The 14,478-nt window shown below is 35.9% G+C and overlaps 1 protein-coding gene and 1 long non-coding RNA gene across 3 annotated transcripts; both read right to left on the bottom strand.

Annotated features, from left to right (window-relative positions):
• Positions 1-663: 663 nt before the first annotated feature.
• On the bottom strand, positions 664-14,424 carry TGDS (TDP-glucose 4,6-dehydratase). 2 transcript variants are annotated; one of them, XM_083820142.1, is made up of 12 exons: positions 14,298-14,424; positions 13,590-13,656; positions 13,064-13,132; positions 9,975-10,065; positions 8,866-9,008; positions 7,833-7,931; positions 6,986-7,045; positions 5,265-5,308; positions 4,824-4,989; positions 4,293-4,351; positions 2,205-2,302; positions 664-1,817 (listed from the first exon to the last, which is right to left on the bottom strand). In XM_083820142.1, exons 1-12 carry the CDS (start codon positions 14,402-14,404, stop codon positions 1,717-1,719), a joined length of 1,104 nt encoding a protein of 367 aa, XP_083676268.1. In that variant the 5' UTR covers positions 14,405-14,424; the 3' UTR covers positions 664-1,716. The 2 variants fall into 2 exon arrangements, with proteins under 2 accessions (XP_083676268.1, XP_083676269.1); XM_083820143.1 differs by lacking the exon at positions 6,986-7,045.
• LOC310892407 lies at positions 10,946-13,057 on the bottom strand. Its single transcript, XR_014578104.1, has 3 exons — positions 12,143-13,057; positions 11,360-11,406; positions 10,946-10,985 (listed from the first exon to the last, which is right to left on the bottom strand). It is a non-coding gene; the product is annotated as an uncharacterized lncRNA (long non-coding RNA).
• Positions 14,425-14,478: the final 54 nt, after the last annotated feature.

Below are 14,478 nucleotides of genomic sequence, written 5' to 3'. Positions count from 1 at the left end.
CACAGAAATAACATGTTCCCAGGCTTTACAATATATATCTGGGACAAAAACTAGCCTAGAAGCGTACTGCTCAGTCTTCTTTTAGAATGATTCTTACCATCAACAGCACCATACAGCACACGAGGCATGATGTAATTAGGAGCATTGCAAATCCAAAGGCAGCAATACCTGTCAGCTGAGCCATATACTATTAAGTGTTCAGTTACTACCACAACTCTAGCTTGTGCAAAGATAAGGCAAATGCCCCAAACTCCCCCATGCCTGCATCTCAGGTGATAGGGAAAGGATTTCTGCAAAGTGTGCTAAACTTAGTTTCTGAAAGTCTTGAATTTACAGCAATTCAAATATGCAGTAAAAGACAACTTCAGAGGCCAGCAGTGTTTCTGAGCACACCCTAGCATCTTAATTCTACACTTCCACAGGTACAAGGAAGCAGAACTGTCTGGGGCTGTGCTTCTATCAATATACTTCTGTACTAAGCAAGAAGAGTTTCTTCTTTTACATACGTCACCTCAAAGGCAAAACAGTGAAGATCATTTTGTTCAGGACGCAGGAACACTTAACAAAAAAAACAAACAAAAAACAGCCACCATCTACTTTTTGAGCTGGTATATACCAACTCAGCTTATTTACCCAAATAAGAGAAACCAGTTACGCTGTAAGTTTTTAATCAATAAATCAACTTTGAAAAAGATTTATTGACACATTTGTGGCACTGAAGTTTCATCCAAAGTTTTACATTAAAACTCAAATTTGTTTCATCTTTAAAATGTTTGTCAAAAAACACACACACACCAAACACAGCATCAAATAAGGTGTGCCAACCCACAGTTCGAAGGAAGTATTTAGAACTTTTCATCGTACATAGCCTTCACATCACAGGAAGTTACATTACCGGAATGTTAATGACATTACAGTATTTGAAGTCTGTTACAATTATAATTTAGAAAAGGAAAAAGGAAGTTAAAACATAAAAGGACATAATACAGTAAACAAATGACTTCTAAGACATTGGAGCAAAGTTTAAGAAATGGCTTGTGGAAATCTCAGTAAGAACATCTGCTTTCTTACCACTTTCCCCATCCCTTTTACAAAGAAGCATTTAGAGTAGGTAACAGTTTAAACTGTCATCTACACAAGGTAATACTGCAACAATAGAGAAAAGAACTGTGAACCATATGGCTGCCATATCTAGTTTTTTATCAATCAATTTATACTTTCCAGAAAATATATCATCTTTTCCACTTGATTTAAAACAGAAGGCAACTATTTAAAGTGACAAAACATATATTACAGTGTAAAAACAAAATAAATCAGATGAAAGATTTCAGAACTAAAAATACATATATACACACATTCACTGGTAGTCCCAAACACTGTAGTCACAATCCTCTCATTCAAAATTAGTAAGACAGATTTGACATCGGTTATACTAACTTTTATAACAGTATAAAAATTCTTCACCCTGTAAAATTCTTCAGAAAAAAATAAAAAATCTATACCTAGTGAAGATTTAATATTGCACCAAAAGCTGAAATTAACAAGTTAAACTTATAAAGTGCTGAACCCTTCCAAAGTCATGCCATATTATAGATCTGTACTTATCACGGTTCACATATCTTGGATACATTAAGAATTTGCTGTGGTCACTTGATTGCAGGCTTCAAAGAAAAGACTGTGTGAGGTAGAATAGATTCCTTCAAGATCTCTGCCACCTTACGGAACGTTAAGCTGTGCAAATGGCTCTGTCACAGGAAAGGGCTCCAAAGCTTTCTCTGCATTTTTCCAGTTGTGAAAGTTTTCTTTGTACCATTCAACTAGCATGTAAAGAATGTTGATAAATCAAATTGAACAGAGATAACAGGGAAATTCAAGTATTTCCACAGATATCAAAGACTACCAACAGACTAATATTTCATTATGCAAGAATTTAAACTATAATGTTCAAAAAAATCTAGTTTGTCTTTACAAATTCTATATTCAAGATTTATTGTACCTATAAAAATTACTTCCAGTACCTTATGCTACTTTTAATTACGAACTCACTACATAAAAAGGAGCTAATTTTATGTAAAATTAAAATGATAAATTCATTCCCTTTAGCTCGTCATTAATTAATCTATAGACTCAATTTTACCCCCCTCTCTCCCTTTCCCTCCTCCCATCACTTCCAAATCTATTCAAGTAAATGGCATCAGACATACTTGTTTTCTCTATTCCTTCTTTCCAAGGCACTTTAGGTCTCCATCCTAACTTGTGCATTTTTTCTGAATTCATTGGGTATCTCATGTCATTGGCAGGTCTGTTGACAAATAAAATGCACAGGGAAAACAATTTGGTTAGACTTCTTCCATTAATTAGATACACAGCACTTCACGCTGTCTTCAAGCCAGCATTAGGTATGCTTCAGTTTTGAAAATCCCCTTCAACTTGAACAGATTACACTGCATTCCAAAAAAAGTGACAACCGAGAGCAGCTACAACACAATTCAGTTTGCACAACTACTTAGAATTGACTAGAATAAATATGAATTAAATGTCTTCACACAAAAATTAATGCTAATCTCAAATCACTGTCAATGCAAATTGGTGCATTTGCAGCTCTTTAGACAACCACTAAGTGAGGCAGTGTTTTCTAATAACAGCATTCACATTTCTCATCCTGAAAGCCCACAAAATATTCACACGCTTCAGATCTGAAGTACAAAGATTTCTAAAGCACTGCCGTTACAGTGCCTCATTAGCTGCACAAACTTAGCATTATCAAATATGTAGAATCCAAACTGCAAGATTCAACGCAGAAAGACATTTCCTTCCACTAAGTACAGCACACACCTTTACTTCCACAAGATGTCAGTAAGGTCATCTAGCCCAGCCTTCCTGCCTTACTGGTATTAGCATACTGAATAGTTAAGGTACACATGTGGACAGAAGCAAACTACTTACCAGTTACTAAATCATGATCTCAGGGAGAAACACAACTAGTTTTTCCATAGCAAGTAACCCCCAGGACCTAAGTCTATCAAAATCAAATAATCATTTGTAAGGTATCCTAATATTCTTTTATAAGGTCCCAACCTTCTTTTAAAGATGTATTCCCATGCAGCTAGTTTTCCCAAGCCCATATATGTTTATACATTAGCAAACAGGACAAAACACATGAAGAACCATCTCAGTTGGAACTACACTGAAACCTACTGAACACTCGCATCATGTGCTCAGAGGGAATTTGTTCAGGTCCTGTGACACATTTAGATAGGACTCTGAAAAATACTTCCTTTTAGAGAAAAATTAGTATATTTAAAAAAATTTCAGTTGCCAAGAAAACCACCTAAATATGAACAGAAAGTGAGAATTCTAAAGGCCACAATAATACTTAACTGCTATCTGCAGATATGTGATTTCTAATCACTCCAGAGAAAGAGTGATATCGGAAGGATGCAGAGTCATTGTTGCCGCAGAAAAGAAATGGAGATAAAAGAACAGAGCCAAACCAAGCCTGCAGTTAAGGGTTACACACAGGAAAAACACGTATAGAAGCTATCCATTTTTGCTGCTTTGGCACCTCAAAGTTTTACATCTACATTTAAGATGGCAGGTTTTTATCTTAAGCTAGGAATTTAGTTAGGTACATCCTTCTGTCTGTGGAGTGTGGGTCTTACATATAAAGCACATCCAAATCTGAACTAGCCACATTAACACCAAAATACTAAAGCTAGGTGAGAGACAATTGCATTCACCTCTCAAGGGATGTTGAGGACAAAGTAGCGAATAAATTATCCTTAAAGAAAGGATTTAGTTACTATGTAAAACCAGTCCTTTTCCCAGAGCAAACTTCTGCAGTGAGAAGTCTGAATAAAGTCTGTAGACAGCCAGACTTTGAAGATTTGAGGTAAATCCTCCCAAAGCAGTACACGCTTTCCAAAGATCCAAGTAACTAAAAATATTATTTTTTACTCTTTTTTTAAGTATACTATACAGATCGTAGACATCAAGTCCACAAGCAAAAAAAAAATTAAGAAAGCGAAATATCTTTCAATGCCTCAAAAGTTATCACGTGATTTCTAAGCACTCCAGAGAAAGAGTGATATAAGAACTAGGGAGAGACTCGTTGCTGCAGAAAAGGAAATGGAGATAGAAGAACGTAGACAAACTAAACCTGCAATTAAATCTGGAAAAGTTATCCCAGAAACACTTTTGCAAATAAGGATGTAAGTATCCAGCAGGAGACCTTCAGGACAGAGCTATCCTGTACATGCTTCGCAATTTTTTTTATTTTTTTTTTTTTTTACCTGTCTTTGACGTAATCCATCCAGTGCTCCATTTCAGATTCTGAACTGGTCTTCTTTATCTAGTAAGAAGGGAAAAAGGAAAAAAAAAAAATCACCCCCTCCTATTTTGCACAATCTTGACATACATTTAAAACTAGATTTCAGTCTGTCATGGAAAAACAAAAACCAAATAAAAATGGTCTTATGTCTAAACTGAGCTGTCAAATTACTTAAACCAATTCCAATACTTCTCCCTCATCCAGGCACTTGCTAAACATTCATAATTCAATTGTTGTATTTTAATCCTACACATTCTCAAACCAAAAATAGTCAACATGGAAAAAACATCAAATGGTTTCTAATTGCTACACCAGTTACGTCCCAGTCAGGACAGCCAACTCAGTGCCTGTACTGCACATAGCACGGCTGCCACAGGAAGGTTAGCACATCGTTTTTCTATGATCCGCTGCAAGCACTAAACTATCTCACAGAGCAAAAGGTTTATAGAATTGTTTATATGGGCAATGACAAGTATTGTAACTTTTTACTCACTAAGTGGATTAACTCCTTAGCAAGCTGGGCAATGGACATCTCAAAATTAGTTCCGATGTTATAAATTTCACCTGGCTTCCCCTCCTTCAGAACAGTAAGGAATGCTTCTACAACATCAGTAGCATATAGGAAATTCCTTCTTTGAAGTCCAGAACCATGAATACAGCTTAAAAAACAGGAAGAAGCAGAAGATTTTTGTTAATCCCTAAACAGAAGCACTCAATTAAAATGCATCTTAAACTGTTCTACTGTTAGAAGTCACCTGAAGGTATTTTAAATTAAATAGCTGACATGCAACAATCCTTCAGCTTTTTAAAGAAATCCTATTACTGAAATAAGCAATTCATAATTGAGTTATGAAGTTATCATTTCACAAACCATACAACATTTATAACTAATTAGTTTTACAGCAAAAATACCACACACAAAAAAGGTACATACCATTTTCTGTTCTGTTGCAACAAAGATATAAACTTTGGAATAACCTAAACAGTTGAACATCAAGAAAACAAAAGAACATTATTTTAGAAGTTGTTATTCTGCAAAGAACACAGTGCTTCACCATTAAGTATCATTACATACTTTAATAAATAAATTTAAAATGTTGAAATAAACATAAGTCTAATCAAAGAATGCATTAAGCCTAGAAACTGCAAGCTTTTTTTTTCCTAGTATAAGCAGAGTATTTTGTAAACTACAGTTGCCTTTTCTAAATTTCAGAGGAAATCAATTTTCGTTTGTTTGTTTTAAGAGTAAATGCCTCTATTGCATTGTAACTCTGACCTTTCTGGTCATCCATTACAAATGAGAAGTTATAAACTTAGTGTTTTTACATATGAGAATGGTTCCATTACTTTTCACACACAGAAATGAACTAGAGTCTAAAGAGGTATGACTACCGCAAACTGTTCAGAATATAGTTTGACCATACAGCAAGTTGCAGTAAACGTATAGCAAAAAAGTACCAGTCATTAAAATAATTAAATTTGGAAGAGAACCAATAAAGAATTTAAAGGTAAGTAAACACTAGTGAAGTGATAGACGCCAGCTTGCAGCATGAATATTTACAATCGTATTATATTTGGCTGTATGCTTAGATACGTTCATCATGGCCCAGAAACTTCACAACAGTTGGTCCCTCTAATAAGTTTTCAAATTGAACACACAGAAACCTTTTTTAACTTCTTCACTTACTTAATACCCTAAACATATGAGTAGCCATACCAGTTATGTCCATTTTAGTGGACTAGTATAGTCCATTTTACCTAGTATTGTTTTTAAACGATAACTAGAAGTGGATACTTGAGGACAAGTTTAAATTCAAAGGAACCAAGTAGTGATACATCTCAGGAATATAGTCCCAACATCACGCAATCCACAAACAAACATTTGCCAAGCCACAGTAAAAACACACTTTAGAAAGTGTTGTCTATCTGCAATATCTGTCTATCTCCAATAACACAGGGAAAATAAATTTCTTATTTGGCTAAAAACAAAAATAGTAAAAAAAACAGCTACATTTCAAATAAATTCATTACACTAGTGTATTTCCATTCATTAGCACAGCATGGTATTACCTACAAAGGCATCTCCCTCCCACTAATAACTATTCTAAATTGTTATCCTGCAATGTACTATAGAGCTATGTAGAAAAAAATACAAGTCTGTGCTACTTCTCACCATGTATCTGATTGCTAAAGGTTCATCTTCTCTATTGCCCATACAGGTTGGAACATCTCTTTATACCAGATTCCTCTCTTAATTTACTTTTTTAAATGTTGCCTCAGTTATTTAAAATTCCTAGCTACAGCAGGTAAAAATGTAAATTCGAGTAATTTGTAGGGGAACCCTGCCAGTTGAATATTCTTTGAAAACTAGAAAAAGTACAGAACAAAGCCATTGCAGGTAAACTCTTGTAAGTAACTAGAAATCTTTAACCGATGCTTTACTGACAACCAGAACACACGTATACATTGTACTGATGGGAAAACGCTTTAGTGTGAGACCAGAATATACAACCACAGGTAAGCACTGACTAATATACTTGCAAGACAGCACTTTTTTGGAAAATCTGTCCATTCTTATGAGGAAAAAAAGTGGCATTACTAAAACCTTAAACTATAGCATACTGAAGCTAAGAGTAAAGCATGAGTTTGACTTACTTTTTCTGGATACTGGTGTGGCCCATAAACATTACTGCTTCGCGTAATAACAACTGGAAACTTAAGAGCATTAAATATGCATGTCATTACATATTAAGTATATATACTAGTGAAAAACTGCAGGCTTCTTGTTGAAGAATAAATGATGACACACTTGCAGTGCCTAATAAAATACCCAAAAGCTTTTACAACCATTAATTAAGCTATTCATACAACTGCCTCCAGGCCTATAGTGACAGATGTTCCCAACCTCTCAGTCTTGAGAAGGACTCACCATAGGACATTATGCACATGTACCTGGTTGACTGAACACTTCCTCCTTACTGTACATAAAATATTGCAGCCATTAACATCATATTCAAGTCAACCTGATGTCAAAAACAGCTTTGCAGAATAACATGTCAAAAGCATTGAAAACTCAAAATATCTTTGCTTAAATTTAATAATTTTTTCAATCTTTTTTTCCACATTTACTATAAGATTAGTCTTAAAACAATTTGAATTTTGCATATTCTGCTTATGTGTATCTGGATGCTCCTCAAGCTTACCAATGTTTTAAGAATTTTTACTGTTCTCTTTGACCATTTTATCAAAAATAACTTTTCAGACATTACAACTCAGATTTTTTATTTTTAAATCTAAAAATAATTGACCACTCTCCAGCCTTTTGCAGTACATCACCACCACTAGGTGGCTGATACACTCTGACCCATCCAAACTATAAGACCAGAAACCAGGAAGAAGGTGACACCACGTCGTCTACTACTGACTTTTCTTTTATACTCTTACACATACAATGTACATTTAAGTATGAGCTTCAGAGTTTTTGAAGCATGCATTAACTTACTTGGTACCTTTCCCAGTAAGACTGAACAAAACACTCCGCAGCTGCTTTAGAGGAGGCATAGGGATTTGTAGGACGTTTTGGTGAGGATTCGTCAAATTCCTAAAACAAAAGCTTGCATTACTCAATTTCTTTTGCCCATGTAAGTCTTAAAGTTATAAAAGCTACAGCTGCAACTGAAGTAAACATCCCTAAAATACTCGGGCACACCAGACTGAGAAAGATACCCTTCCATTTAAGAAGGAGACAACCAATAACCCAAGACAATATTTATCAAACACGAGTCAGCCAGAATATCAGCAATAACACTTTTATACTTCTAGCCAAGTACTTCACAGTAGCAGATCCTTAGATATTTACCCTGCAGAAATAATAACAATTGCCACAGGAAAGTTCAATCCTCTTCAGGCTCATATTGCTTCTGAGTGCACCATAGCACCAGAGCCAGTAAATTGAGCTTTGAGTCCTAAATAAAATTGGTCCACTCCCCCTTTTCTATAAGCTTTCTTCTCTAAAGAAAATAAAATGTCAGCCCACAGCCTTTCAAAACCAAGGCTTCAACAATTCTGTCTTGTTCCTCGTGGCTACCCTGCCACTTCTATTTATTTGTCACTTGAAAAAAAGAGAAACAATACTAAAACAAAGGAGGGACTCTACAGTTGCTAAGGTTCCACTCACAACTATCACCTATATGCATGACTAAAAGATTCACTGTTCCTGTCTGGCCCTTGCCTCTGAAATTACTTGATCCTGATTTACTTTTTGACTTCCTTCCATCCCCCCCACCCCCAAAAAATATCTTTAAGAATCCCTACTATGATTCACAAGGGGTATCTATCTCTTTGAAGCATTAACATGTCACTAACGACACCAATCTGACTGACACCAACAAAAAAACTTCAAGACAATTTTGATACTTGGCTTCCTAGAAGCAATCAGTACCTACTTACACATTCAAGTATTGTCAGAAGTAGCTCAAAATCATACATTTAGAGAGGATAAGGAAAGTTCGAACCTCATGAACTTCCAAGCTCACCTGATCAGTGCTGCCTCCGTATACTTCATCTGTACTGACATAGACGAACTTCTCCACATTGGCTTCATGTGCAGCAGCTACCAGTACATTCGTGCCATAAACGTTCACATAGGTGAATTCCAGGGCGTGCCAAAATGAAAGATCTACATAAAAAAAAGATTAAATTTAGGCAATACATGGCTTTCTATTGAACCATAATATTAAGGGCAGCAATACAGACTGGGATTTTATCACTAGTTCTTTGATTGTCAGGATAGCATGGTCACCATTAAATGAAGTAACTTTCTACATATACTTGAAAATAAAACTTTTGCTTCAAAAGAGAGGCCAGAATGAGGAACAAAAGCTTATTAGCTACAGATGGTTCAATTTGAAATAGCTCAAGTTAGCTTCATTTAAGTGGCAGCATAACTAATTCCCTCCTCCACTAGGAAGTGCCAAGCTCAGTCAGAAAAGTATCACTCAAACACCATCGTGAGATACATTCATATACACCCATTACTGCTAATAAACCACCACCTGTTTTAACTCTTCAGATTGTTCCACTAACTTAATGACTTTGGGCATATCAATTTTGACAATTCTGAGAAGTATTTTCCTGGAGAATTCTTCAAGGACTTTTGCTCACGATGAACAGAATATGATAGGAATACTTCTCATTAACAGTTTTACTGAAGAGCGATAATCTAAAACAGGTACTTCTGCCTGTTTTCTCTGTTTTTAGAGCCCTGGCAGTACTCTAAAAGGAGTTACACTCACTCTTAGCTTCTACTCTATAGTTTTTCCTGCAAGGTTGCAGACAATCAAGTGAAATTATCTTCATGACTCCACTACTACTGTGTAAGTTACACGTGTCTAGATGGAATTTAAAATATCTTTATAAAAAAAGCATTTCCATTTATACATGGTAAAATAATTAAGCACTTTAAAGCTGTAAACATCTTAAGTTAAAAAGCCCACCAAACCTTCAATCATGTATTCTGTAAAGATATCAAACTGTATCTTTGTTTTAAGTGAACAGGGGGGGAAAAAAAGATAAAAATTATCAGTATACTGTTTGAAACAAACATACACACAAAAATAATACCAAAACATGCAACAATACTCACCTACATGAGTTTGGGCTGCAAAATGAAGGACTATGTCAATTTTCTCAGTTTCAAAAAGCTGTTTTATAAAATGAGGGTCACAAATATCCCCCTAAACAGTAAAAAAAAATCATTAAGGAATTAATTTTTTTTTTCTTTCAGTAATGAATATGCTTTAATTTGAATCAAGCATCATAAACAAACCATTACAACAAAGGAGGCACAGGAGAAAGTTTTGCAGTAAGTACAAGCTTGCAAAGCCAAAGCATTTATATCAGAATCACAGTATTACTCAGTTTTTTCTTTAAATAGCAATAATAGAAAACTAAGATTGTCCAGTCAAAAGAGGAATTTATATCCTCAGAGAGCAAACAAGATACGAATATCCAGAGTTTTAGACACAAGATGCTTTCTTTTAGTTCTTCAGAGATACAAATACAGCTACCAGCTGAGTTTGGGGCAAAATACCAACGCCGTATTGCTTTTTGAGCAACAGCCTCAACAACAGGTACCCCATTTCAGACTTTATATCACTATCTAATATAAACAATATCACCCCCAGAATGCACACAACAGAAGTACAGTGTAAGCTAAGGTCAGAACAAGCGCCTACAGCAAATAGGGAAGTTTCTGGAGTCTGGCTGGCAGACAGTGACACCTAGTGGCAGTATAAGAGGTGAAGTTCATCCTCACTGCTGTCAAAATAGATGGATGTCTTCCAAGGGTATTTTTTTTTATTATTATTACCAGAAAAATTGATGTATTTGGAAAAGAGTCAGGCATCAACACACAAGCCGTTTGTTAGTCTGACACAATCAACAGGAGCTTTCAAAGGTAAATACAAGCTGAGAAGTAGCTTTTGATAATCATCTATTGCCTCAACTTAAACAAGACAGTACTTCAAAAGCTACGTCGGGGGAGGAAGACTTCTGTATTTTCAAGAACAAGGCAATTAACTAAATATAGTTCAAATGCGCCTACCTTTTAAGAAGTTCTCAAGCAATGATTCTGAACAACTGCCTCAAAGAAGTACTGTATGTCAGAAACAGAAGGAAGATCTACTGATTTTCCTGTTTCTCATCCCTGAACACAAATGAAATACTCCAGCATACACTTCGGATCCATATACTATTTTTAATTAATATTGCTAGAATTAGTCACTTTTTTTTTTACCTGAAATTCAAATTAAATATTTTTTTCTTTTAAGATTGCTTTCAATAAGATCACTCAAATGGATATTTTTCTTCTAAAAATACTGTCAGATGTAGACTTTGCCTCAGACTTAAGAACTTAAGATGATTTTAAGAATCTCAAGGTACTTTAAGAAAGCTTTTTAAAAGTAACTTGTATTTACACAGGCCTCCCCATTGTCAAAAAAGTGTACAATTACGGAAATAATACTCAACCTTTAACAAAGCACAGGTTCTTCTAGTATACGTTGAAAGACACCATGCTGAACAAGAACATAAATTGCAATTAAAACTGTTGGAAGTACTACAATATCTTTCATACTGCCCCTTATGATGATCTTTAAACCTTTACTTCGCCAACTTTTAAAACAAAGAACTTTTCTACAGCATTTATCCTTCCTGCTCTCTCTGTAGGCCAGCAGTAGCATCGCAATTCTAATCTTCGGCTCAGAGTGTTTTTTCAGTGCATTTTTTTTGGTCAGAGTAAATACCTTGTCAACTGCACGTAAGTTCTAACCAACATTCTTTCAAAATAAACAAATTAAAAAAAAAGAGGAAAACACCACACTAAATTCTAACTGAATAGCTGGAACGAATTACTCTTATTCTCACAGTAAGTCTTGTGAGAACATATTCCTACTCTAGTTCAGAAGCAGCATTTGCCATCCTCCTGCTCTGTTTACAAGATGCCTTCTAGAACTCCGTGCACTGGTAACTAAGCACCAGTACATATGCAGGTAACAAGGCCTTTATTTAGCATTCATGTGTATCACATTGTATACTGAAAGGTGTCAAAATTAGGAAAAATAACAAGAAAACAGCTTAGTACATATCCTCTTACCCTTCAAGCAAATTTTATCCAGCAGCTCAGGAATAAACATTTATGAAAATAAAGAGAGAGGTTTACGAAAACAGCCACTGGGGTAACCAGATGTGTGGAAAAGTTAATTTCCCAACACTGCCTGAATCTAAGAAATAAGTTAAGTTTAAATCTTTTACCTCTGAAAAAGTTTTGTCAGTTTAGTGGATGGCTGCTATTTCAGAAAGTTAAGCTATGGGCTTCTCTCTGATGTCCTGCAATTTCAGGCAGCCTAGCTCAACAGAGAGACAAGCATCAGCACGGACTTAAACGCAGCAAAAGAATCTCAGCACACAAACCTAGCAGTCTGAATATTTATCTGAACAATACATCTAAATCTGTCTCCTGTCTGAAGCCTAAAATGTTGGAACAGTAAACTGATTTAACTGGCAACAGTTTAAAAAGAAAGGACATACCTTGAATCTAGACCTGTTCCAAAACAACTACAAAGTACACAACACGAACAACAGTAAAGGTGAGAATGTAGCCTGATCCCTAACACAAATAGAACAAAAAAAGAATATAATGCACACCATGGAATATAATGAGCTGCAGTGTTTGAAGGTGCAAAACCTAAGAGAGTGTCTAAGCATGAAGGAGCCAAATCAAAGGCCATCTTGCAAACCCCAGTTATCAAAAGCAGTCTTAAATGAATCATTCCTAAAGCCAGTTATCTCCATACTCAGCCTTTTACCTTCTGAACCTTTATTGCATAATAAAATATATCACAATTTTCAGAAGACTGCTGCAAGTAAGAGGCTGAACACATTGTCACACAACTGCATACTGTCACAGACTTTTCTGGGTGAAACATGGATTCTATTAATAAAGTATAGAACTCCAGTTAATGCTGTTGTGTCAAGCTGAGTGTCAGGCACACCGGCATATTCTAAACACTGACTTATTTTCTACAGGAAATTAGTAGGAGTAATCTCCATTTTCATTTATGGTAAAACAGTGGTTTTATACCTACGTTTAGAGGAGCTCTGGAGACTACATTACCATGATACAAACACACACACACAAGAAGTTAAGTTTCCTAGAAAAGAAGGCTTTATCACCTGGATAAACTTGTAGTTTTCCTTCTCAGAGACAGTTTCAAGATTCTTCAAACTTGCACAGTAGTCGAGCTAAAAAGAAATACCCACAGAATATCAACAAATAGTCTTCATAAAAAACAAGCAAGCCAACTCAGCTCCAACTCAATTACTAGAAAATTGAAAATTAAAGTAAAAATTGCTTTTCAAAATTTTGCAAGCGAACATTATGAAATATGAGAAACACAGAAATCTGAAAGATATCCTTAGATCACAAAACTTCATAAGTTCTTAAGATCTCTTCTTCTTAACACCTCAAACTTCAAAAGTCTCTTTTTTCACAAATAATAATTGATATATAGTTATTTGTAGCAGGCACATAACTGTGAGAATGAGCAGCAGTTAAATTATTTTTGCTCAGGAACAAAGGGAGAGTCAAACAGAAGTTTAACAAATAACAATATTTTAAATAAATTTCAACACAGTGTAGTTTACACTAAAAATCTTTAAAAATGGTGTTCCCTAGTAAAAAGGGAGGCAACCCACTTACCTTATCTAGATTTATAATCAGATAGTTTGGATAGTTTTTGACGAGGGACACAACTACGTGTGAAGCACTGCAGGATGAAAGAAGAAAAGTGGATTTTTCAATTACATTGTTAGCTTTAATGCAACAAAGTGATGACAAATCAATACCAGTTAATAAATCGATACCAAGCTATATCAGTCAAACAATATCAAAAGTCAGTTTAGCAATATCAAAGGCTACGGGGGAAGAAGGAGCTGTACAGACAGGAGAAAAAGCACCTCACTGAGAGATTTTAAGATATGGCAACATTATTCTTTCAATTACTGCATAGCTTTAACTGAAAACAAGATTAAAAGTTCGTGCTGTAACAAGAAAAAAAATCACCTTAAAAAAGAAGTATTATACACTACAGTCAACTGGCACTTTAAAAGATTTTCACAGCCTTACGTTTATATGTTAGGTACATACTATATATATACATATATATATATATATGAAGTATGCATGTATATGTTAGAATATAGGTTTGGTATTAGGTAGAGCTCATTACTCGACTTTTCTAAGTTATAATGCCAACTCCCAACCCCCTACCACCCTCCCAACCCCCTACCACCCTCCCAACCCTCCACCACCCTCCCACAGGTGTAAGAAGAGGTGACTTTGGGCGGTATTTTTTCGGAAGCAGCCCCCTGCAGAGGCAGCCGCCCCCCGAGGCCCCCCCCTCCTCACATGAAGCCGGCGCCGCCCGTCACCAGCAGCCGCTTCTCGAAGCGCGGCGCCGCCGCCGCCACCGGCTGTCCCGACATCACCCGCGCTTTACGGCAGCGGCACGACATAGCGGCCACCCCCACGGCCTTACCCCTTACCAACATCCACCTTTTTACGACGCTGCGCTGCCTTACGGCGGAGC

Source organism: Anser anser (genome assembly GCF_964211835.1).
Source record: "Anser anser genome assembly, chromosome: 1".
In the NCBI taxonomy this organism is placed as follows: Eukaryota; Metazoa; Chordata; class Aves; order Anseriformes; family Anatidae; genus Anser; species Anser anser.
Note: the sequence above shows the minus strand (reverse complement) of the source record. Positions and strands in the feature narration are given on the sequence as shown.